Source organism: Camarhynchus parvulus, chromosome 1 (assembly GCF_901933205.1).
Source record: "Camarhynchus parvulus chromosome 1, STF_HiC, whole genome shotgun sequence".
In the NCBI taxonomy this organism is placed as follows: Eukaryota; Metazoa; Chordata; class Aves; order Passeriformes; family Thraupidae; genus Camarhynchus; species Camarhynchus parvulus.
The window spans coordinates 44,423,003-44,446,077 of NC_044571.1; the positions used below are offsets into that span (position 1 = coordinate 44,423,003).

A 23,075-nucleotide genomic window follows, 5' to 3' on the forward strand; every position below is an offset into this window, starting at 1 on the left:
CAGTAATTACATTGAGAAACCAGGATTCTCTTCCACTTTTTTCTGTTGCTGTTGTTGTTCACCAACGAATTTCATGCATTTAGGAACTTTTGAAGTAAAATGTGAGACTACATGAGTGATTCAATAATCTCAATATTACTTGTCAAACACACACACAAAAAAAAAAGAGGGGAATATCACTTTAATAACTGACCTAAACCAGTCTTATAAAGAACCTAAAATAACATTCAGAATTCTCAAAATAGGGTGGATTTTTCTTCAAACAAATTATTTTATCTCTCATCCTCTTTTTTAACCAGAGGAACATCTCCCTTTGCCAATTTCTATTCCCATCTACTTTTTCTTACAATAATTATCCACAGATGATATATCATTTTAGCCATTGAGTGGGAACTCCTACTTCCATTGAAGTCCTCATTCAAAAATAGCCCTTTCAGATATGTTTTAGGATGATTACTGACTAAAGAATATTATTTTTCATTCTGTATTATTTCTCAAGGATTTATCTTCAGGAATGCATTTTCTGTAAGTAATTGATGTAATTTAATCTTTTTCCCCAGCAATGCAAGCAATAACATGTTTTTTCCTATGGAAGGTGAGTTGTCAAAAAGATTTAAATTAATTGTTCTGGTTGTAGTGTAGGCCATTAGAAAAATCCTTCATTAGCAGATACCAAATGCATGTAGAACACATGGAAGCAGCAGCACTACCGACCTCAGAAATGGCAGTGTCAGAATGCAAACATAAACAGAATGTCAAGGGATTTCTTTCAGCTATTTCTTGTAAATCCAAGCAATTCCTGCTCATTTACTCATTTGCGGATGCTGCCTCTTTGTGGCAGAATGCCACGCAAAATGTACCTTTCACACTAAGGACCTCATCCTATGCTTGTACTGACACCTATGCAAACTCATGAGTTTAGAACCACACAGGAAAGATATATATACACATGAACAGACACAAAGTTTGCAGGAGCTTCTCCTTCTATCCTCTCTGAACTAGCCTTTCCCTGGCAAAGTCAGTGAGGCTGAAAATTTTCTTACTTATACCCATTTAACAACAGCATGCCTCTACTGAGCTTAAATGGAAGAAGAACCAGGCCACTGGTTTCAGCAATAGTTATAAAGACAGCAATTCAAAGTTAGGGCTCCAAAACTGCACCTCAGGCAGCCACACACACATCTCTCACTGGTGTCAATGGGAAGTCTGCAGGATGGAGAGCAGTAAACAGAATAGCCATTTGTTATGTCTCTTGTGACAAAAGAACACTCCTCAACTCTGCATTTCAAACTGAAATAACACTCCACTTACTAAACTGTCCAAGCTAAATACAGTCATGCTTGTTTTTTGATTTTTTTTTGCTTTTGCTCGGTGTGGGTGGCATAGAGAGAAGAACACACGCCAAGAAAACATTTTTCTTGAATTCCAACAGACCAGTTATACAGCTTTGTTTTTGTAGAAAGTGACAGATTGTACATGGGTAGGAAATTCAGAATAGAACAGAGCCCTTTAGCAATAAAAGATGTACTAGTGAGCAACTCTGGAAAGAGTATTAAATATAATAACCTGATGAAGAAAGAAAAGACGTGAAATATCACCCTGTTCCATATATTATAGAACACCTCAGAAAGGAAACAAAATACAAATATAAAACTATCCTGTTCAATATGTTGTTGAAACATATACCCCTGTGTTGCTTTCTGACCCATGTTATATATGCTGGAAATTACCACGTCATGTTTCGAAAACAGAGAACACATTATGTTTTGCCTAGAAACGTTAGATCTTTTTGATGAGCCTTAACAGCTAGTAAAGAGAATCCAATGTACAAACAGATTATTTTGGCCAGAAATTCTAAAGCTCAGATACTCATTACTTCAGGATCTTACATTTGAAATATTTACCAAGTGTTTATTCAGAAACTATTAAAAAAATCACATGTGCTGGGATACATATGAGACATCAGTTGTCCCATCTTACAGTGATGCTGTGTTTATGAATATCCTTGCCATTGCCTGCTGCCCAAAGGGGTAAAGACATTTTATAGAGATGTGTACAGTCCATCATTTGGTCGTTCCGGATGCCAGTAAACATGTGGATCTGTACAAGTGCAATTGTACTCAACTAAACAATCATCAACTGGCTACAACAGTTGCAAAATCATTATATTTTGGTTAACTAATACAAAATTTTTAAAACAAAGGAAAAAAAATGAAACCAACAAATCAAAAATGAACCTTTTTTTACTGATAAAATGAATGCCTTCTACATGTCCCTCACTAGTTTGCCCAACCAGACTCCTGAGCAGGAGGTTGCTAAAAGACACATTTTTTCAATAGAGAAACATGATTTTTTTTCCTATTGTGATCAGATTTTATGTCTCCGATTGTCTGTTAAGATTTGGTCATAAATGGCATTATCTGTAGAGATTTAAAAGGTCTTTCTGATACTATATCAGATTTGGGAAAAAAGCTCTCGTTGTAGTGCAATACTTTAAAGCAATCCACAACCTTTGGACCCCATCCTAAAAAAAAAAAGAAAGAAAGAAACACTCAAACATTCCAGTATTTTTACTTGTAAGAAGAATTCTGCATCCTCTTTCCTAATTTTTTGGGCTTTTGACAAACTTTGCCCAATGAGTGAGTCTCCAGAACTACACGCATTGGTAAAGCTGTCCATGTGCTTAAGTGCCTGCAGGATGAAGGCCTAAGCTGGGACTTCTTTCACAAATAGAGATACTCAAGTGAGTTAAAAATTTGCAAGATTAGGCCCTAAAATAGTGAAGGAAAGAGAAATGCTAATGTGCATATAAAAATAGGTGCTACAATAAAATATTTTTTTATATTTCATCAATAAGTTATTTTCACTAACCAGTTATGGATCATATATCTCTGCACTCTTTAATGATTTGTCCACATCTACAGTGATCCCTTTAAAGATCATAATATATATTTTTTTTTAATTCAAAAGTCCAGAAAGTATACAAACACATCCTTAAAAAAAGGAAACCTTGTATTAAAGTCGGGGTGTGCTAATCTCTCCATAAAAGCCATTTAGACTCACCCATGGCTAAAAGGGGAAAATGTGCGCTGTACTCTTCAACCAGACAGAAAATTAAACTAAAGAATGCCTGTAAAAAAAAAAAAAAAAAAAAAAAAGCAAAAGATAAAAATGCAAGAAAAAAAAAAAAGCACGACCTGAATCCTGAATGTGACCTGACAAGAAACCATGAAACCTCCTGCCACCTTCCCCAAACACACATGGACACCCGCACAATGCCAGTGCTGTGCCCATTTTACACAATAGGTGGTTTCCGACTTCCAAATGCAGTAACAGAAAAGTAAAACTAAAACCAAACCAAACTGAACAGCACACCCTTTCAGAATCATTCCCCGAAGCTGAAAAGTCCTGTGCCAAGGCACTTCACCCTACAATAAAATGAATTAAAGGGGGAAAAAGAGGAGGGGGGGCGAGGTGTGTGTGTGTAGGGAGGTCAGCATTTACGTTTCTTTGTTTTGCGTGTGGTTGTTAAATACAAATACTCTAGAGAAGGAGCTGCTGAGACGGGCGAGGGGACGGGGGACGGGGGGGCTGTTTCTCAGAACTGGCTGAATGTGGTCTGTTTTTCCAGCACTTCGAGGTAGTCCGGCTCTGCGTTTAGTTTTGCTTTTAGCTCCAGATACTCGTTCCTGTTGGGCTCTACAAAGACAGTACTCGGGGGGCTGTAGAGCACCGTCTCCCGGAGCCTGGCGTCCCCCGGCCCCGGGTGCAAGTACTGGTGGGCACGCCTAAGGTCATAGTTGGGGGAGTACGTGTAGGCGGCGGGGAGCTTGGGGTAGTCGGGGAGGGTGGAGCCGGGTGTACCCAGCGTGGAGGGGGAGTGTTTGTCGGGCTCCAAAATGCCCCTGTAAAAGCGGTCGGCGTCTTGCACCGGCGAGAGCAGCTCCTCCCGCGGCTCGATGGTGCTCACGCTGTACGCGGGGCTGCGCGCCGGCGCATCCTCCCCGCCGGGCGCCGGGGGCGGCGGGGGCGGCGGCGCGCCCCCCCCGGGCGGCAGGGGGTGGCTGCTGTAGGTGACCTTGAGCTCGTGAAGGTCTTTGTAATCCTCGCCCGAGTTGCCTTCCCGGGAGCGGTAGATGGGGTTCTTGCACATGTGGCCCAGGGGGTGCGGGATGTACTCGTAGACGTGGCCGGCGGGGGTCTTCACCTTGGGCAGCGCCGCGCCCCCGCCGCCGCCGCTGCCGCCGCCGCGGTGGGGCGGGTGCTGCTGCAGGTGGGGGTGGTGGTGGTGGCCGCCGCCGCTGTAGACGCTGTACTGCATGTTGAAGGAGCTCACGTCGGAGTTGTTGGCGCTGGCGTGGTCGCCCTGGCCCTTCTTGCGCCGCTTCATCACCAGGACGAAGAGCCCCGCCGCCACGAAGACGGACATGATGAAGACGAGCAGCAGGCTGAGGATCAGCACCGAGAGCGGCACCGAGGAGCTGCTGCCGCCGCCGGCGCCGCCCGCGGGCGCGGAGCCGCCCGCCGCAGCCGCCGTGCCATTGAGGCGCACGGTGGAGGAGGAGGGGGTGGTCCTGGCCGGCAGCTGGCCCGGGGACGGCGTGGGCGTGGAGACCACGATGTCCGAGTAGTCGGGGCACAGCAGCTCCGCCCGGACGGCCCGCATGTCGCTCTGGGCAAACTTCTTAGGGGACTCGCAGATCACCTGGTCCACCAGGACACCGGTGTTGAGCTGTTCCAGCCACAGCTTCATGCCCACCACGTCGCAGGTGCAGTCCCAGGGGTTCTCGTGCAGGTCGATCTGCAGCAGGGATTTCAGCTGGTCCAGCACCCCGCTCACCGGCAGGTAGGAGAAGTGGTTGCTCCGCAGGCTCAGCCTGTAGAGAGACAGACCAGAAAAAATGTTCCCTGGCAAAGACCTCAGCAGATTGTTGTTCAAAAACAAGAGCTGAAGGTTGGGGACAGATTCAAAGGTGCCTGCCTCTATCTCCCGGATGACGTTGTACTGCAGGAAGAGGTACTGCAGGCTTTGCAGCCCATAGAACAGCTCTGGGCTCAGCCGCTCGATCCGGTTCCCATTCAGGTACAGCCTTCGCAAATTAGTTAAATCCCCAAAAGCCCGGTCCTGAATGACCGAGATCCGATTATTGCCCAGATGCAGCAAATCCAGCCCAGTGGCATCCACAAAATCTGCCCTGCGTACCAGCGCAATGTAGTTTTCCGTCAAATACATCTTCTTGGGATTATAGGGTTTGGGCTGCAGCTCAGAAATGCTCTCAATCTTCCTCTCCTGACAATTGACATTGAGGCCCAGGTCAGAAATCTGCAAGTTGCAAGTGCAGGCAGTGGGGCACTCCAAAGGCACCGGGGATTTGGTCTGGTAGGCAATGCTGGGGCCGTAGTTGCTGTATCCCAGGTCTTTTGAGGGCAGACGGGAGGTGGGGCGCACCCTTGTCTTGTTGGGTTGGCGGGTCCCTTTGGGGGGCTTCAAGGGAGATTTGTAAACAGCTGAAGAAGAAGTGGCCACAGAGTTGACTGAGGCCGGGGTAGTGTGGAAATACCCTGTAGTGCTCAGTGGTGTCTGAGGTCTCATTTCATAATCAGAGATGAGCCTCCTGGGGCAAAGCTCCTGCTTAGAGACTTCATCCAAGTCTCGACCATGTAAGCGGAAAGGGGTCTCGCAAACCACATCTCCCACCAGCGCGGAGTATGAGATGCTGTCCAGCCAATCCTTCAGAGCAATCAACTCACAAGAGCAATTCCAGGGGTTTTCCTCCAGCTGCAGCTCCACCACTTTATCCATGTGCTGCAGGAGGCCCACATAGGGCAACAGCTTCAGCCGGTTACCCCTCAGGTCCAGGTGAGTTAAGGGCACAAAACGGAAAAGGTTGTTGGGCAAACTGGAGAGGAGGTTATCATTGAGAATCAGCACCTGCAACAAATGCAGTTTGCTGAAGGCATTGGGTTCAATGACACTAATATAATTATAATCGACCTGTAGGTATTCCAAACTCTCTAGCCCAAGGAAAGTGTCATCCCGTAAAAGTTCCAACTTGTTATTGTTCAAGTGCAGCCTCCTTAAACCTCTCAGACCATGAAAGGCCCCAGTTTCGATGTCTTGTATGTCATTGCTCCCCAGATGCAAAATCGAAGCCCCTGTGTAATTGACAAACTGGTTTGGGTACAGCCTGTTCAGAAGGTTCCCAGACAACAAGAGGTGGTAAACAGGGAACCTTGGTGGACTGATCTCAAAAAGGCTGATGATCCCTCTGTTTTCACAGCTCACTGTTAAGATGCTGTCCTTCTCCTCACAAGGACACGCATTATCACAGATTTCCCCATAATACTCGATGCTTTCTGCCCAGGAAAGGACTAGTGATGTTAAAGCAAATGCGATCGTCTGCAGCATCCAGATATGCATTTTTTTGTTGAGGTCCTGTTCCAAAGTTACTGTAGAGCAGCAAGCATACATTTTATTTCCTGTAAGGATAAGGAGAAAAAAAAAAGTAGCATGATAGGGTAGCCCCATAACATTTGAAATGGAAACAAAGTTTATATATGTCTTCAGTAGGGTAGAGAATGGACTGTTCACCAATCAAAAAACCCCCCCTCCTGTCACTTCTAATTCCCACACTTTTGGAAATTGGATGACATGCCTTGATTAAAGGGTTGATAGGCAACTCCTTGTGAGTCAAATGCCTGCGGTGTCTAAAAAGGTGAGGTCACAGTAGGAATTGCTCTGGTTCTGTTAGTGTGGGGTGAATTTCAATGCTTCTTTGGATTTCCTTTTCACAACCAGCCCCATAAATATACATAAAATGGCTGTCAGTTCAGTTTCACGTTTCTAATTTAAGAGAAAAGAAACACCATTTTACGAGGTTTCCCACCTCCTCTATTACCCAGCTCCCTCTTCCCCTCAGAACATCCCTGCTGAACCAGTGCACCAAGGTCTTCCCCTCCTTCTACCTTGATTTTAAACTGGTGATGGAAACACCATGGTAGGAATCCAAAGAAAAAATGCTCAGTGCTGAAAATGGCATCTTAATTCCACAGAGGGAACACTGACACATTCTCCACATCACACATTTTTTAAAACTCTTTTATGCTGGTGGCTTTTTCCCTAGCTATACATTTACAAAGCACACACCCACCCACACAGACATGCACACACGCGCGCACACACACACACATGCACACACGCTCGCACCCCCAGATGACTTTTGTGCAGGAATTCTTCTGTAATGAGATTAAATACATTAACCTCCTACTTCAGTGCACTTAACAGCTCTCTTCAATTACGGAAATTGTGCATCTTTACAAAAGCAAGTAATATTAATTGATATGTGATCCCCTCCCAAGTTATACACAATGTAACAGAGCTCATTTCAAGCAGAAGTCTCCTGTTTTCTCTCACACACAGACACATACACACTCTCAAAATAAATGTTTTAACCACTCACCCAAAATTTGTGAAAAATGTAAAACATGCAGGTCATCTTCGGAGTCTCATCCATATCTGACATAGCGCTTATTCCCAATGTTCTGCAAAACTAGCCTGGTAGAAGTGGAGAGATCTAAATAGGTCTCATGAAAATATCTCATTGCCAACACTCCAGACATCAGAGTTACTGATTATAAGCAGCGATGGCTGTCAGTGCTCTTCATCCTTTAGGGAAGAAGACACCCAGGCTGATTAAAAGCCAAGGAGGGTAGAAGGGAAACCCTACCATTGACCTACGTCAGTAATTTAATGTCCGAATTCCACCTAGCTGGAAACAAATCCTTTCATTTTTTGCCGTCTTTCTGACTCCTCGTGGCTTTCTTCTACTTCTACTAGTCTAAAAGCAATATGAATAGGGAAAATAAATGCATTTTGTGTGTCGGTAGGGGAAGACTAATAAATCATCAGGTTTAAATGCTGGGATCTTGGACCGGGCTTGCATTTTCTATCGTCCACCTCAGAGCTCCAATCCTCATGACACAACTCTGGTTTGGAGGAACGCATCCTAAAAAACGAGAAGTCTCAGTACTGCAAGACATCTCCTGTGGCATCAGGTTCAAGGCTGCAAAACTAGCACTTGCAGCAAAGGCAATCATGCAGCAAGAAATCGGAAGTCTCCGTGAATCTCTCTAATTCTGACCAGACGTCAACTGGATTGGAATTACTCAAAGCAAAAAGGCTTCACTGCATAAAGGCAGCAGAAATCTTACTCAAAGGCATGTATCTGGCATATTTTTTCTCAGCTCGATCAGATCCATTCATCCATTAACCAACAGTTCTTCGGAGAAGAAAAAAAAAACCCCACAATGACAACCTATTGAAAACCTGCCCGGTCAGTGTTAAACTCCCAGGCATTTTACAACTTTAATTCAATTATGGTTAGCAAAAGAGACAAATACAATTTTCCTTCCCTCTCCCTTTCCCCTTTCTCTGACAAAAAAAAAAAAAAAAAAGGGGGGATGGGAGGTAAAGAAAATAAAGTTGTAGCTGGCTATATGCAAGGTTGCAATCCCGCCCTGGAAACCCCTCTGTGATGACTGTGTGCTGCTGTTCGCCAGCTCCCTACAGAGGTTCAGATTGAGGGGGGGGGCAGGGGGTGGGGGCGACGGGGGAGGGGAGAAGAGGAAAGGGGTTGCATCGGGATTTTTCTTGCGTGTGTGTGTGGGTTTTTTTTTTTTTTTTTCCCCGAAGAGTTCAACCCTTAGATTACCGCACTGCATATCCGGCTGGAAGCAGCTTTCAGTACCGCCGACAGCAGCAGCGAGCGAGCGAGCAGCTCCAGCCGGACACTGCCACCCAACTGAGCTGCACCCCGAGTTGGGAGAAATGGCTTTCGCGGAAGGGGGGCAAGCGGCGGGGACTGGGGGTGGCAAGCAACAGCAAGGGAAGACCCAGCGAGGAAGGGGCGGGGGGGACGAGGAGGAAGGGAGGAAGAAAGGAGGGAAAGAGAGCGAGAGAAAAGTCAAGCCCGGTACTTACTTCGCCCGAAATCTCCAGGGCCCAAGCATGGTGGCAGCCCATGAAGATGCCGACCCGCTGCGCGGGCGCTGCGCGGAGCCGCCGGGGCGGCGGAGGCGAGGACGGCAGCGCCGGGGAGCTCGGTGCGGAGCGCGCACGGGCACCCCCCGCACGCAGGCGGCGCCGAGGCACAGCGCGCGCTCAGGGGCGCGCACACGCGGCCACACGCGCCGCGCACTCACACTCGCACACGCGCGAGCGCGCGCCCGGGGAGCCGCGGGGGCGCGCCCGCCGCGCACGCGCGCTCGGCGGCGCGGCGCCCGCACGGCGGGGGCGGGGGCGGCCGGCGGAGCGCCGCGCTGTGCCCGCGCCGCCGAGCGCAGCGGGGAGGCGGAGGGAGGGAGCGAGGGCGGGGCGGCGGCGCCGAGCGGGCGCGGGGGGCGCGGAGGGGGGCGGGAGCGCAGGGACCGAGGCGAGGGCCGCGCTGCTGGGCGGGTGTCCCCGGGTGACGGCGCGGCGGCGGCGGCTGTCGGCCCCGTGGGGCGTCGCGCAGCCAGCCCGCACCGGCACCCAGCGCACGGGCACACGCAGGGACACACATGCCGATACGAGCGCGGCGGGCCGGCCCCGCCACTCCTCCGCCCCACGCACCCCGGGGCTGCGCTCGCACTTTCGCCAGCACGGGCCAACTTTCCCCCCGCTCCTCCACGGCTGGACGCTGCTCCCGCTGCCCGCACCTCTCGGGCGGAGGTCAGCGGCCGTCCCGTCCTCTCCCGCAGCGCTCGCTGGCCGCGGCCGGGCGGCGCGGAGCGGAGCCGCGGGGAGATGGGAGGCGGGAGCCGCTGGCGCGGCGGTCGCCACTGCCGCTGCTCGCTGTGCGGAGGCTCCGCAGCATTCGCGGGGACCGCGGGGAATTGAGCAGTCGCGGGGAAACAAAGTATCGCTACGCGCATTCTCCGACATCGGGGACGCGGGCGTGTGTCGGAGCGTTTCAGCTTCACTTTTCTCCTTGGCCCACCCCAGAGGCGGGTCGCGGAGGGAACCGGGGCACGCATGCAACAGCGGCATCTAAGAGACTCTGGCCACCTCCATGCCCTCCGGGCCTTTCCCCGCGGCAGCGCCGGGGCCCGCGGAGCCGGCCGCGCTCCCGCGCGCTCCAGGCGCGGTGCGGCGCCTCCCGCCGCCGCCAGGTGGCAGCGCAGGGCGGCGGATGGACCGCGCGGGGCGCAGCGCGGCGGGAGCGGCCGCGGCGGGGAGCGGGGAGGCGACGCCGCGGCGAGCGCGTTCCCTTCGTTCCCGGGGGGATTACCGCCGTTATTAGGTGTGCATGCGGGGCCACCGAGGGTTTTTTGGTGCCAAGGCTGGCTGTAGCTCTGGGGATGCTTTTTTTTCCGGTTAAACTTCGGGTTTTGTTTTCGGCGAAATTGCGTGTTTGGCTGATCTTAAAAAAAAAACCATAATAATTAGAAGGCGGTATAATTGCGTACGTGCAAAGATGTGCACGTGTTCGTATTTGCATATTAATTGCTGTTGTGTGCTGTCTAGATTGTAGTACATATATAAATCTAGTAGTACATAGTACATAAATGTAGTAAATCTAATGGTGTTATGCACACAGGAACATATGGAGTACACCCCATGTGCACAGCACAGAGGTTGGAATCCAGCTGTAACTCAAGGTAATACTAGATGTATATGTCCCTCTGTTTTCCTGTTCTAGTGTAAGCATTGAACACTACTCTGTCTGTGGTATGTGATTTCTGCACATCTGTATCTTCAGCAGACCTCTGTTAACTCATATCTTAACATCCCAACATGCTAAACCCAAAAATGATTGCTAAAAAATAGTCTTTTTGTAATGTTCAGCCTTTCCCTAAAAGGCATATTCATCTTCTCTGCAAACATCAAAGGAGTGTGACTCAAATCTTGTTTCCCTAGACCTGAAATAAGCAAGATGTGTTTTTTGGATGGAAGACAAATTTCTTACATGAACCACGTAATTTTCCTGGCCTTGTAGAAGCTCTTGGAAATCTTCTCAGTGGGACAAAGTAGTTACTTATATTCTTAAAGGATCATTGACTTTCCCGTTTTGATGCAAATGCAGTTAATTCAGTGGAAGGTTTTGCATGGCTTTAGATTGTGTTCCAAGGTGGTAGTTTCAGTCAGGAAAAAATACCAAACCACACCCCATACAGGTGTGTAGGTGTTTTTGGTTTTTTTTCCACCTACATACACTCTTTTAAGCTTTCTAATATGCAACATGGAATTTATGATAGTAGAACAAAAAAAAAGTCACAGATACTGAACAGATCATGAGATGTCTTGCAGGAGTTTCTTATAGCCTCACTATTTTAGAAAAATATCTTTCTTTTGAAATAATAATTCTGCATTTTGAATATATGGGATTCTATGCTTGCATTTTTTAGGCCTGTCATATTTATAGCATCTGCCGTGATTCTCTAAGCTATTTTTCTCTCTGACACACAAAATTAGACACACATAAAACCTTTTTTATTCATAACAGAGAAAGAAAATCAAATTTACATGACCTTGTCAGCTAGGCTGAGCTTAACTCCTTCCTGAAACTGTTTTGGAGAAGTTGACATTTCATAACTCTGAAATCATGTTAAAAGCTATCATGTTAAAGTCATCATTATAGATATATTTTAGTTTAAATTTTTTTAATCCTGTACTAGTGAGATATTAAAAAGCATAATAAGTAGAAAGTCTGATTTAATAAAATCTTACTTTCAAGTTGTTACACTGCTAGATGATTTTAGTGGCATGTGGGAGATTTAAATAGTTATTAGTGTAGAACTATCATGCTGTTGTTCCATTCATTCTTATTCTTAGTCCAAAAGTATTTCTGGCAGTGAAAAGTTATATCTGAATATTTGAACTAGAACTGTCATTTTAAACCAAAGCAAAAACATCAAAAAGTAAATAATACTAAATTTGTGATTTTTTTTTATTCTAGTGTTGCCTCTTGCTAATTTATTTTTCATCTACCTTTCATTAAACTGGGAAATCCTAAACTCCTTTAAACTGAAATACTTAGAAAGAAAGTTGGAAATAACTAATATAATCCTCATGTGGAGTACAAGTAGAGGGACCTGAGTGAGGATGGAGCCAGAGTAAAGATAGTTCAACAAATGCATATGAGGCATACATGCATTATATGTACAACCTGTAAGTGTTCAAGTCTACCCTCTTTCTGTAGTACTTCAGTTTATAACATAGGCAGGAACAGTTGATCAAGCATGTGGAATCAGATATGGGGAAACAGGAATTTGGAGGTTCCAAACTTGTTGAATGAAATATATTGGAACAGAAGGATAGACACTCTTTATGAAAGAGAAAGAAAGTGTTGAAATAATTTCATGGTAATGCACTAAAACATGTTAAGGAGTGAAGACTATTAACAATAGTGCAATAAAAATGTTAAATTTGAGGGTCAAGATGAGATAGTGTCCACTTGAATGAAAATCATTGAGCAAAGTGTAGGAAAAATGCTAGGGATACAATCTATTATGAATCTGCTAGTCCAGATTGGAGGTGGAAAATAATGCCTACAAATATGGGGGTGAGGGGAAATAAAGCTAAAGCTGAGATTGTGTGATCATGCAGATTTGGGTTATTTCTTATGGGCAAGCATCAGCAGAAAGTTCAACCAATGTTGCTGGGGATGACATGAATTTCATCATGATAGAGGATAGCTTCTTTTATGGAACAGATATTGAGCAAGCAAGAGACATGGATAAATCAGATTAAATTGTAGTAAATTATAGGATCTGCAGGATAAACTAATGATAGAAAATAAATATAATGGTTTTGAGCTTTTCTACTTCATGTGAAGTTTCAAGACCAAAGAATGTGAAGGATCCGTAACTGCAGTCCAGTGTTTCAGAAAGGCAAACTCAGAAATAAAAAACTTTAGTGAGTAGTGGAAGAAGAATTCAGATAAGAAAAATGCTACTTAATGTAAAAAAGAAAGCAGGTGTAATTGAATTTTTACAGTGGAGAAGAAGGGGAGAAATAAAATAGTCCACCTAAACTGGAATGAAAGAATTCCCAGAAGGTGGAAACCTTAAGCAAGTTATTAAGAGTAAGCACAAAACCTAAAGAGAATGGAAAAGAGATACTGATTAGCAAGAAGAAATCTGCATCAATAATTAGAAGGCATAAAACCAAACTGAGAATGGTCAGAAACCTTGTTAAACCAAAACTTGCACAGAAAGCTGAAATAGAGTAAAAAATTGTTAAGCAATGTAAATAAAATGAGAACTTAAGAAGTGGGATGGTTGTTAATGCACGGGGTGGGCATTAAGAGTAAAATAGGCTCAGACCAAATAGGTAAAAAGAAAAGTTGCCTCTGTTTCTGGTAAGAAGATGTGTAAATTTTGTTGTCTAGTGAAAGTAGGAATAGGGTAAGAGAAATCCTCAGTGTGTTGTGGCACAGGCATTTGGTCCAGCAGTTTTATGTCCTAAAATGCTGAAAGGATCAGCTCCTTTGTAATACACATAGCACTGATTAAAGGGTATAAGATAAGTGGGTCTGGACAGAAATTTTAGACAAAATTAGAGGTGCTTCTGAGAAACAGATGTGTTGAGATACATACATACATATATATATATATATATGTATACATACTATGTAAATATTTAACAATTTTAGTGTTATTTTCTATATTCTAAAATGTCAGTCTTTCTAAATTCAATTCATGTCTGTCTATATATTGCTTTTCTTTTGGTCTAGGCTGATATAAATAGTGTGAAATTCAGTAATGCATTCTACAAACTCATGAATTAAAACTTTTGCTATAAACTGGGAAAATCCAAGTCTATAAAAATTTCAGAAATTTAAAGCTAGTAGTCAATCAGGAAGGGGTTAGATGTCGCTATTATAAATTAAGTACTTATATAAAGGGAAAAGAAAAATGTGATTTTTTTGATTTATTAGGCAGGATGTCATAATAGGTAAGAAGGCCTTATTAGGATAATGTAAAGGATGTGCTTTTTCATGAGTTCCTGGATGGTTCTAGTTGTATATTCAAAGAAGATACTAAAATATAGTCTAAAGATCAGGAAGAAACTATGGTAATTGAGGCATGGAAAATGTGTCTACAGAAGAGAGATTAAAAAAAAAGTAAAGGGATACCTAACCAAATAGATATTGAAAGGACATGTGAGTTCTTACAAATTCATTTTTAGTTAAATGCTAAAAAACACCCAAAAAACTAAACAAAACAGAATGTATTTGAACTGAAGAGGGATGTTGGCATGCCATCAAATGCATATGCATTGATTATAAAACCTAGGAAAGGGAAGAAGTTTACTGACTGTCTGAGACTGGAAAGGTCTTCCAAATAGGTAATCAGGCCAACAAAGTTTTGGTTTTTTTTAATAGAACTTGAAAATAAAAAACTTTGTAATTGAATGGGACAGTTCGCGTTAGAAAAGGTACATTTGTGGCAAGTTGGAAAGGAAAGGGCTTTTTGAAGATGTTGGAATATGTTTTTTCTACACTTATACTGTATCTCTTCTCTGCCTGAGGGCTTACTGCAGGCTCTCAGGTCAGGTAGGATGTTTTCTCCCTTTATTGTATAATTTAGATTCTGAGTTATGTTAATTTCTTTCTTTCTTTTGTTCTGCTTTGTATAGTGGGACATGTATCTCCTAGAACATTCTGCAAAGAAGTTCTCACATATTTCCTCCTGTTGAGGGGCTCTCCACAGACCATTGGCAGTGCCCTTTTTGCCCTTTATTCTCTTCTTCCTCCCTTTTTTCTTTTTCCCCAAGGAAGATTTGAGGTTTGTCTTTTGTTCTTTACTGCAAATTAAAGAATTAAAGGTTTTGAGTCAGTGGGTAATACCATCTGGACCAAAAGTTCTGTAGATCCCTTTTTTTTAAAACTAAATATTAAGTGTATTGTAACTCTCAATTGTGAGAATGTAGAAGTGTAGATAGCCCCTTCCAGCAATATGCTTCTATTACTACTTAAGAAAATCAAATTGAACTCAGTTCCATTACCTTAAAAATACTAGCTAAATTTTCAGCATTTTCAGTAGGACATGGCATGGATTAAGTGGCATACTGCAAAAAAAACTCTCTGAAATTTCCTGAACTATTCTGTCATTATACAATAGTTCTGACTTTTCATTTCTCTTATCTCCTTGCTATACTTAGGATTATCAAATAATTAAAATTATTTCATGTGAAATATGTCTAATGTAAGGTACCTAATCTATCCATAATAACTGAAATAAAAGGATTTTGATTTCTTCTGGATATGAACACTTCCTCTGGGATAGCTTCTTAGTTTTTCTGGTGGAAGTTGTAGAGTAGGAAAAGAGGTTTATTAATATCCTTGCATAGAAGAGTAACCTTAAGGTACAAATCTGTTAGGCTATTATTTTCTTTATGCTTTAATTTTCTTACACTAAGCAAAACATATTTAACAGGAGAAACTCAGAGAAATACCAGGTGTTTTCTGCCTTAATGGTTAAAACACTGAAGAGAAGGAGCAGGCTTAAAATTTCTACACCACATTAGTTAGCAAAAATTTGAATATGATTAGTATACTCTCCCTCAAACAGAGAACCTGACCTGTCCCACCCTTCTTCACTTTGTGGAAGTTGAGCGTCCCATGAGAATTTCTAATGATCTGTTCCTCACAAGCAACAAAACCAGGGGAAGTCAGAAATTGAAAATCGGGGATTATGTGTAAATTAGACTTCCAAGTGATTCAGTAGTATTAATGTTATTCCTGATGTCTTTGAAAAAGATTGCTGCAAGACATAGAGCAAGAAATGTTGATCCTTGAGGCACATGAATTTGCCCAGCAAGAACTTCATCAGTCTTAATGGTTTCTGAATACTGGATCTAGGCTCTGCAAATGAGAGGTAGGACTACATATCTATACATATATGTACACATATATATATATATATATATATATATATATATATATATATATGTATATGTATGTAAAGTTCATTCTGCATAACTTTAGGGGATCCAGGTGCTTAGCTTTATGTTTTTCCATTTAAATAATTCTTTTGAACCTATTTGAACACACACTAATTAATACCATAAAAAGATAAATCCTTGATCTGACTTTTTAAGGAAAACAGTGCTGCTCCTATGCATTTCTACATCATATGTTTTGACACATATTTACAAAATATAAACATAGAACATGTATCAGTTTCACATATTTATGTACATACGTTCACAGACAGATTTTACCAGCTTTGTCCTTACTTAAAATAAATATGAAAATTTATTTACAAAGTGATATACAAAAATCAATCTATTATTTTATGATTCTACGCAAGAGGCACTTATAACTGTTTTATGATATATTAAAGGAAAATGAGGAATGGTTTTTTTGGGGTTTTTTGTATTTTTCAATAAGTAAACTCACTCATTGGAGCATGAAAAAAAAGGTGCATAAGCCTTAGAGTGAACTGAATTTGCATGTTTTGGCTACTCGGTGTGATCTGAATTTCATGCCACTGGTGGCTCCTCCAGGTCTTCCTAGAGGGGAGTTTTCATCAGTTTCTGCCACTAGGTGTCCCTATATGTGTGCGGGAAAATCTTGATGGAAACATTAATTGAAGGAGGAGGAGAAATTGAACGGGAGGAGTAGAAAAGATGATAGTAAACTTCCTTCATGATTTTGAGTTCTGTTTGACACCTGTCTTGCATATTACTGAAGAGAAAATTTGAGTGGGTTCATGATTGTGCAATTATATTTGAGAACAAACTTTTTTGAAAGAAAAATGGATGATAATGGATAATGCTCTTAGGTAGTATATAGTCTTTTTGATGTTATGTAGCCTTTTTGATACTATATTTATATTGATATTACATATATATATATAAATTGGAAAAAGTCTTCTGAAAACATTTCAGTCTGGTTTATGTTTGGTAAATTTATTATAATTTTAAAATTATTAATACCATTTGGTATAAAAAAGGATTTTCATGTAGTAAACACAATTAATTATGTATGTCAAAGAGTGATGAAAAAACGTGTACTGTGATTAGCTTCTCTAGAACATCTTGATAAGTGGGATGTTTCAAGAATTAAGAGCCTTTGATGGATTGTACAACCCTCTAACACTTACAATTAATGTTTAAATAGATCACTAGTAATGGAAAAGAATGTGGTTTAGACCCCAATTCTTTTCATAATCAAGTGGCTATTAAATGTTATGCAAACATTCTTCCAGTGGGACAGTTGTTTAATGAAAGTCAGCAGCTATTATGACATGAAAGCTTTTAAAATTATTATTATTGCCTAATAATAATAATAATAAAAACCCAATAAAAGTAAAAATTAAAAGAGATGTTTTCTTTCAGTAATAATAAATAGGATACTTGAACAGACACATCAGAGTATTAAATAATCATTTTCTCTGACATCAAAAGGCTGCATGTACAATGAGAGCAGGATTATACTGATATTGTCCAGAAAACAGGGTTGTTGAGTAGTGTGTTCTTTTTCAAAATACAGACCTTTACTTAAAAGACAAGCAAGCAAACAAACAAGCTTTCATCCTTCTCAATACTATTCAAAACATTACTAGAGAAAAGCTACTTTTCTGAACCCATAATTCTGAGTTTACTTCACTTGAACTTGTCGAGAACAATAGCTCTTTTTTGGAGATGTCAGCACTCTTAAACACTTTACTTCTGGCCTTCTGTATCACACATAGTCTAAGAATTTGGAATTATGGAAAGAGGTTTTATTTTAAAGGTATTTACTGTCAGCATAATTTTGTTTCAATGTCTCTACTGGTTTTAAGGGAGTGATGGTCTTAGTTTAAAATTTGAGCCCATAGTCTTCTAATGCAAAAGTGAGAGTCTTGCAAGTCCACTGCACTGAAAACTTTTGCATTGGTAAATACATTAATTAATCATAGCTTATTATTCCTCATTAACCTTGCGTACTTCAGCACCAATACAATAATCTGGTATTTGTTTCGGATTTCCACTTCTCTGTTTTAATTTAAGTTAAATTTAAGCATATCTCCTCAGTTGACAAGACTGAGTTTTCACAGACCAAAAAAGCTATGAGACAAATTTATTTAAAAAATTAAAACCTGTTTTTAAAGTTACTGGGGTGGGTTCCCATAGTCTTCATACCACAGGCTGGGATTAGGCTCCTTTGAGTATCTGTCACTTACAGCGTTTTTACCATAGGCAATGGAAGGAGAAGAACTGGTGCTTAATCATTCAATGTGAAGAAATATAACATGAGATTTGTTAGCAAGGGATATTAAACATCATTGTAGACAAGTGGAAAGCACAAATAAGAATCTGTGTTTTATAATCACTAAAATAACTGAGTAATACAAGTGTTTTATTAGTTTACCAGTGGAGCTATACGTTTCAGTGAAAAATGGTAGTGATATATGTCATAAAACTTCTATATTGTGTATAGTCCCTATATAAAGCATAAAGATATCTTGCAAGACACTAAAGATACATTATATCGAATAAAAAGAAAACAAAGTTATCGTAACTATATGATATACCTTAGTTAAGAATATCAAAATGCCCTGCAAGCATTGTTTATATGATGCAAGCTATGCAAATTATAACACACCAAGAACCTTCCTGCACCCCTTGGTAAAGATCAGTGTAGAGTTAGAATCTTCAGACGAAAAAATTCTGAAGAGCAGTTTATCTCTGCATAGAGGTGGTGTGAAAGTTACGTCTTAATTTAATTTCAGATCTAGATTTCTATACATATCCCTGTGGAATGTTAACATCCTACAAAGCTTAAGTAGAAAACCACATGGGGTTTTACTATGTTTATTTCTCTTACGGTGGTACCCAGCAGCTGCAAATGGCATTCTCCACTAGACATATCTGATCAGGTAGCATCAATCCATAGTGCTGTTCTATAACCTGTGACTTAGAGAAAATAATCTGGAGTGAGAATGACAGTCTTATTGACATCCAGTGGTAACTGAATAGTGGAAAATTACTTAACTGTGCTTGGCTACCTGTAAATTTGAGGTCATGGTAGAAAAAGCAGATCAAAGAGAGTTGAAAGGGAATATTATCCCCAGTCTTTATTTCAGGAGTGGAAGAAAAATTAGATCTGTTAACTGAAATGTTGCATATGGAATGTCGAATACCATATTAAATTAATTAATTTCTCAGAGCTCCCATTCCCATATCTCATCCAGAATATGAATCAGACTCCTAATATAATAAAATGTTGGAAATATTTTGTGTCCTTTTATGTCTTCCTTCAGTCTTTTTTTTTTTGTTTTTAATGCAAATTTATTGCTGAAAATTGTGGCAACAAAGAATTTTAGTAAATAAGAGTATCATGCCTAAATTATGAAGTCTGCCTTGCCTAGGATGAGCTTTAGCATTTGAAGTCTATATTAGTTCTTCTGAAAGCTTCAAGATTTGTTAAGAAGCTGTCTACATTTACACAATGTTATCTACTTCTGAAATGCATCTATGCAGTGCTAAATTAAATAAATTTAATAATTCCTTCCAGTTGGACAATTTCCCAACTATTGTAGGAAAAGCAAGAAATATTTTCATAGCTTTATAAAATGAAACTTACTTTTTAAAGGCAGATGAGCACCATGTTTTGAAATAGTCTTACTACGCAACCATGCATGGTGTCTAAATCAGAGTAAATTCATCTTAACTGTGGATAGTGATGTGAGATGGGCATCTCTCAAGGATTATTGTCATTACCTGAAGTCTTCTCTAAAATACATGCCCCTTTCCACCAATTGAGGGGATGTAATTCATTTAGCTTAGTTCCTGTTGCCTAAAGTCAAGTGGGCTTAATACATACTTGCTGAATGTTCAGTCAATGTATAAAACTGGAGATACCTGAATATAATTGTGAAGAGATAAAAACATATTTAAACTTTATGTCATCTGTAGTCTTACTGATGTAGATAGGGCTTTATGGGAAATACAGTCCTGCTAATCATGAACTGGATATTGTTTCAAAATCCAGACTTGCATTAGCAAATTTTTTTTAAAAACTTAATATTACAGAAAAAACCTTAAGTTCTCTTTCAAAAATTATGTTATATTGTTGCTAGCAAGTGCTCATTAAAGTTTCTGTATAACCAAGTTTAGTTTATCTAGTTATATCTGTAATAATATATATTTCCTGTTTGTTTTTCTGTTAGATTTACATGACTGAATATATGGCTCATGGAACAGCTTTCAGGATTGATGTGATGGCAGACCTTTGTATCAGAAAGGGGTTTTTCTCTGTTTCTTTTTTTGCTGTTATACATTGATTAAAATCCCATGTAGATGCTGTAATAAGAAATCAATTTCCTTGCTTTGTGCTTACATTTTCTTATAAAAGAAATTCCTGTTTATTCAACAAATTACATTTAATTAAATGAGCAGATTAAATTTGTATTTTATTTCCTTTCATTACATATTCCTTTGTTCTTAATAATATTTTTAGCCAGCATATTTTTTGTTTGCATACACTTTATGGAGCTCAGTGATTGACCTTCACACCCAAGATGAAATGGAATAAGTGTCTTTGTTATGGTGATGGCAAAGTATAAAAAACATACAGGAAAATGTTACCATCCCTTGCCTATTAAATTTGCAGATGTGACAGGATATTCAGAACAATAACTGCATGTGATTTATCAGTACTGACTGCTGACTGCCACAGTTTCATTTGCTACACTAACACCCAAAATGCTACTGTAAAACATAAACCTTTTGTTTTGCATTCCTCCCTTTGACAAAAACTGATTTAATTGACTTGTCTGTCCCATGTGTTGTCTTCATTCCAAATTCCTAGCTGGAAAAATATAGTACAATCGTGAAAAACCTTCTGACCCTTCTAAATATGACAGGTATAGAATCTCTAGCCATTTAACATATACTTCTGCTTTCAGCATACTTTCCCAAATAAAGACTGTATTTCTGAATATCAAATATATTACTTGTGTAGAGTAAAAGTAACAAATCTTCTCACTTTGCAGAAAAAACCCACATATTATCCTTTATCATTATTTAATATATAATTTTATCTTTCTTTTTTCAAATAGGAACAAGATTTGCATGCCAGAAATATACCCTTCTATATTATACTATATCAGAAATATCTCTGATAATGCCATGCAATTTTTCTTCATCCTTTGCACACCTGAAAAACTTATTTATTGCCTTGAATACTTGCCTTGAATACTCTTCCACTAAGGATAGGATTCTTTCAAATGTTTTCATTAATGAAGCTGTTAATTAAAGCTGCTAGTTTACAGACTGCCAAAGCTTTAAAGAGTTTGCTTAAAGATCCAACATGTATGTTAGATAAATTAGCATCTAAGAAAATGCATCGTGTTGTTTATTGTTGTCATTGTCATTTATTCCCTCTTTTTTTTACATAACTTCCAGTAGAAGTTTGTTGATAACAAGAGATTCAAAAGTTAGAGCTTCAGTGAACTCATATTAAATAATATCTTGAGATAAACTTGTGGATAAGTTCAGGGGCTTGCATACTTAAAGGGGGCTGAAGTGGACTTAGGATATCTGGGAACGTGAATGAAGACAATTCCACTCAGAAGAGCCTTCTGTGACACCTAATCCTGAAGAGGCAAGAAACTGTTCCAGTGGGAGATGAGCTGTTCTTACTGGAAAAATTCAAGCACAGCAAATAGGTACTGGAGCATAATTTAAAGGAGACTTTTCTGCTCCAGGCTGTCCCTGTGCTTAATGGTAAACAGGTGTTAAAAGCCTCCTTAAGATCTGAATCATCCTCTCAAGAAAGCTATTTCTTTCAGTTGACTATGTCCCTTTATCCCTCAGGGAAAGTAAGTGTCTAAAATAATGTACAGGCTCATTTAGGGGCTGAAAGCTAGATGGGAAAGAGTCAGGTTCAGGAATCTATTTTTGGCTATGCCAGAACTCACTAAAAATGAGTAAGCTTCCATGCTGCTAACCTCAGTTCTGGAAATTAAAAGAAGCAGCTTACATGAAAGTTCTGCACTATTGTGTTATGTTCTTTAAAGGTTAGTAATGAAAAAATAGAGTTTGAGGCTGTGTCTGTGGGAAGTCTTTAATCTTAAACCAGATGAATTAACAACTCCGAGGGACAAAAGATTCTGACACAGACAAAAATTATGTTTGACTGAGTCAATCTACTAAAAGAAATTTTTTTCTTGACCCATATAAATATATTCCATGATATATTACAATTCAGAACAAGCCTGTTTAAGAGTAAATTAGCCTTACGCTGATTGCTCCTTCACATCTCCCAAAGAAAGTACAATGCACGTGAGAAATTCACATTTTGTTGCTGAGAAGTTATATGTCTTAAAAGCAGCTCTTGACTTCCAATTTCTTCATTGTTCTGCTGAGATTTTTCCCAGTGTTGTTTTTGACCTACTAACTTCTCTGCAGTCAATTTCTTTTTGGAGTATGGAGAATCAGAAACAGTCTCATGTCAAATATTTAACTCTAGCATGTGTGACATGCCATATGTTCATCTATTATCTACAGCCTAATATATACCACAGAATAATCTTGTAACAGATCTTTTCTTCTCATGTTCTTCAACATACATGGTCCAACCAGAAAGTAATTGACATTATGATGCTTATACCAATTCAGAGAGTGAGGAATACCTCCTCTTGACAGCCTTAACATTATGATTCATTACACCTAACTTGTCCTGATCTCATTCCTTTACATCTTAACCAGATAATGGCACTTAACACTAATCTTGAGGAGGGTGGAAACACCTAATGTAAGGTTAGCCCTGTGCTTTTATCAGTTATAAAGCTGATTATTGAAAAGCAATTGAAAAAAACTGCTATAAAAAGGCACTGACTTTAATAATGGCCCAAAGCATATTGAGTCAAAATGCTTTAAATTAATATCAAGGAACTTTGGCCTGGAGCATTGTAGCTTTTTTTCTTTTTTTTTTTTTTTTTACACTTAAAGTATTCTGAAAACTGCTGACAGGAATTTTACTTTGTTTCTTCTTGTTATTCTGTTGTTGCTCCTTTGTAGATTGCGGCATTATTCTGTTTTCTTCGTAAAGCATCTAATAAGATTTGATTCTGTCATAAATCATATATTTATTTTATTG

The 23,075-nt window shown here is 40.6% G+C and overlaps 1 protein-coding gene and 1 long non-coding RNA gene across 3 annotated transcripts; one reads left to right on the top strand and one right to left on the bottom strand.

Moving 5' to 3' along the window:
- Positions 1 to 2,991: 2,991 nt before the first annotated feature.
- SLITRK5 (SLIT and NTRK like family member 5) lies at positions 2,992 to 9,109 on the bottom strand. 2 transcript variants are annotated; one of them, XM_030956930.1, is made up of 3 exons: positions 8,981 to 9,109; positions 7,461 to 7,555; positions 2,992 to 6,480 (listed from the first exon to the last, which is right to left on the bottom strand). In XM_030956930.1, the coding sequence occupies exon 3, from the start codon at positions 6,470 to 6,472 to the stop codon at positions 3,599 to 3,601; it is 2,874 nt and encodes a 957-aa protein (XP_030812790.1). In that variant the 5' UTR covers positions 6,473 to 6,480; positions 7,461 to 7,555; positions 8,981 to 9,109; the 3' UTR covers positions 2,992 to 3,598. The 2 variants fall into 2 exon arrangements, with proteins under 2 accessions (XP_030812790.1, XP_030812782.1); XM_030956922.1 differs by lacking the exon at positions 7,461 to 7,555 and having other exon boundaries at positions 8,981 to 9,094.
- Positions 9,110 to 10,509: 1,400 nt separating this feature from the next.
- On the top strand, positions 10,510 to 22,871 carry LOC115908398. The gene is made up of 3 exons (XR_004061108.1): positions 10,510 to 10,638; positions 15,744 to 15,861; positions 20,143 to 22,871. It is a non-coding gene; the product is annotated as an uncharacterized LOC115908398 (long non-coding RNA).
- Positions 22,872 to 23,075: the final 204 nt, after the last annotated feature.

What these genes read in the sequence shown, in the direction of transcription:
- SLITRK5 (XM_030956930.1), bottom strand. Translation starts at nt 6,472, where the DNA reads ATGTATGCTTGCTGCTCTACAGTAACTTTGGAACAGGACCTCAACAAA.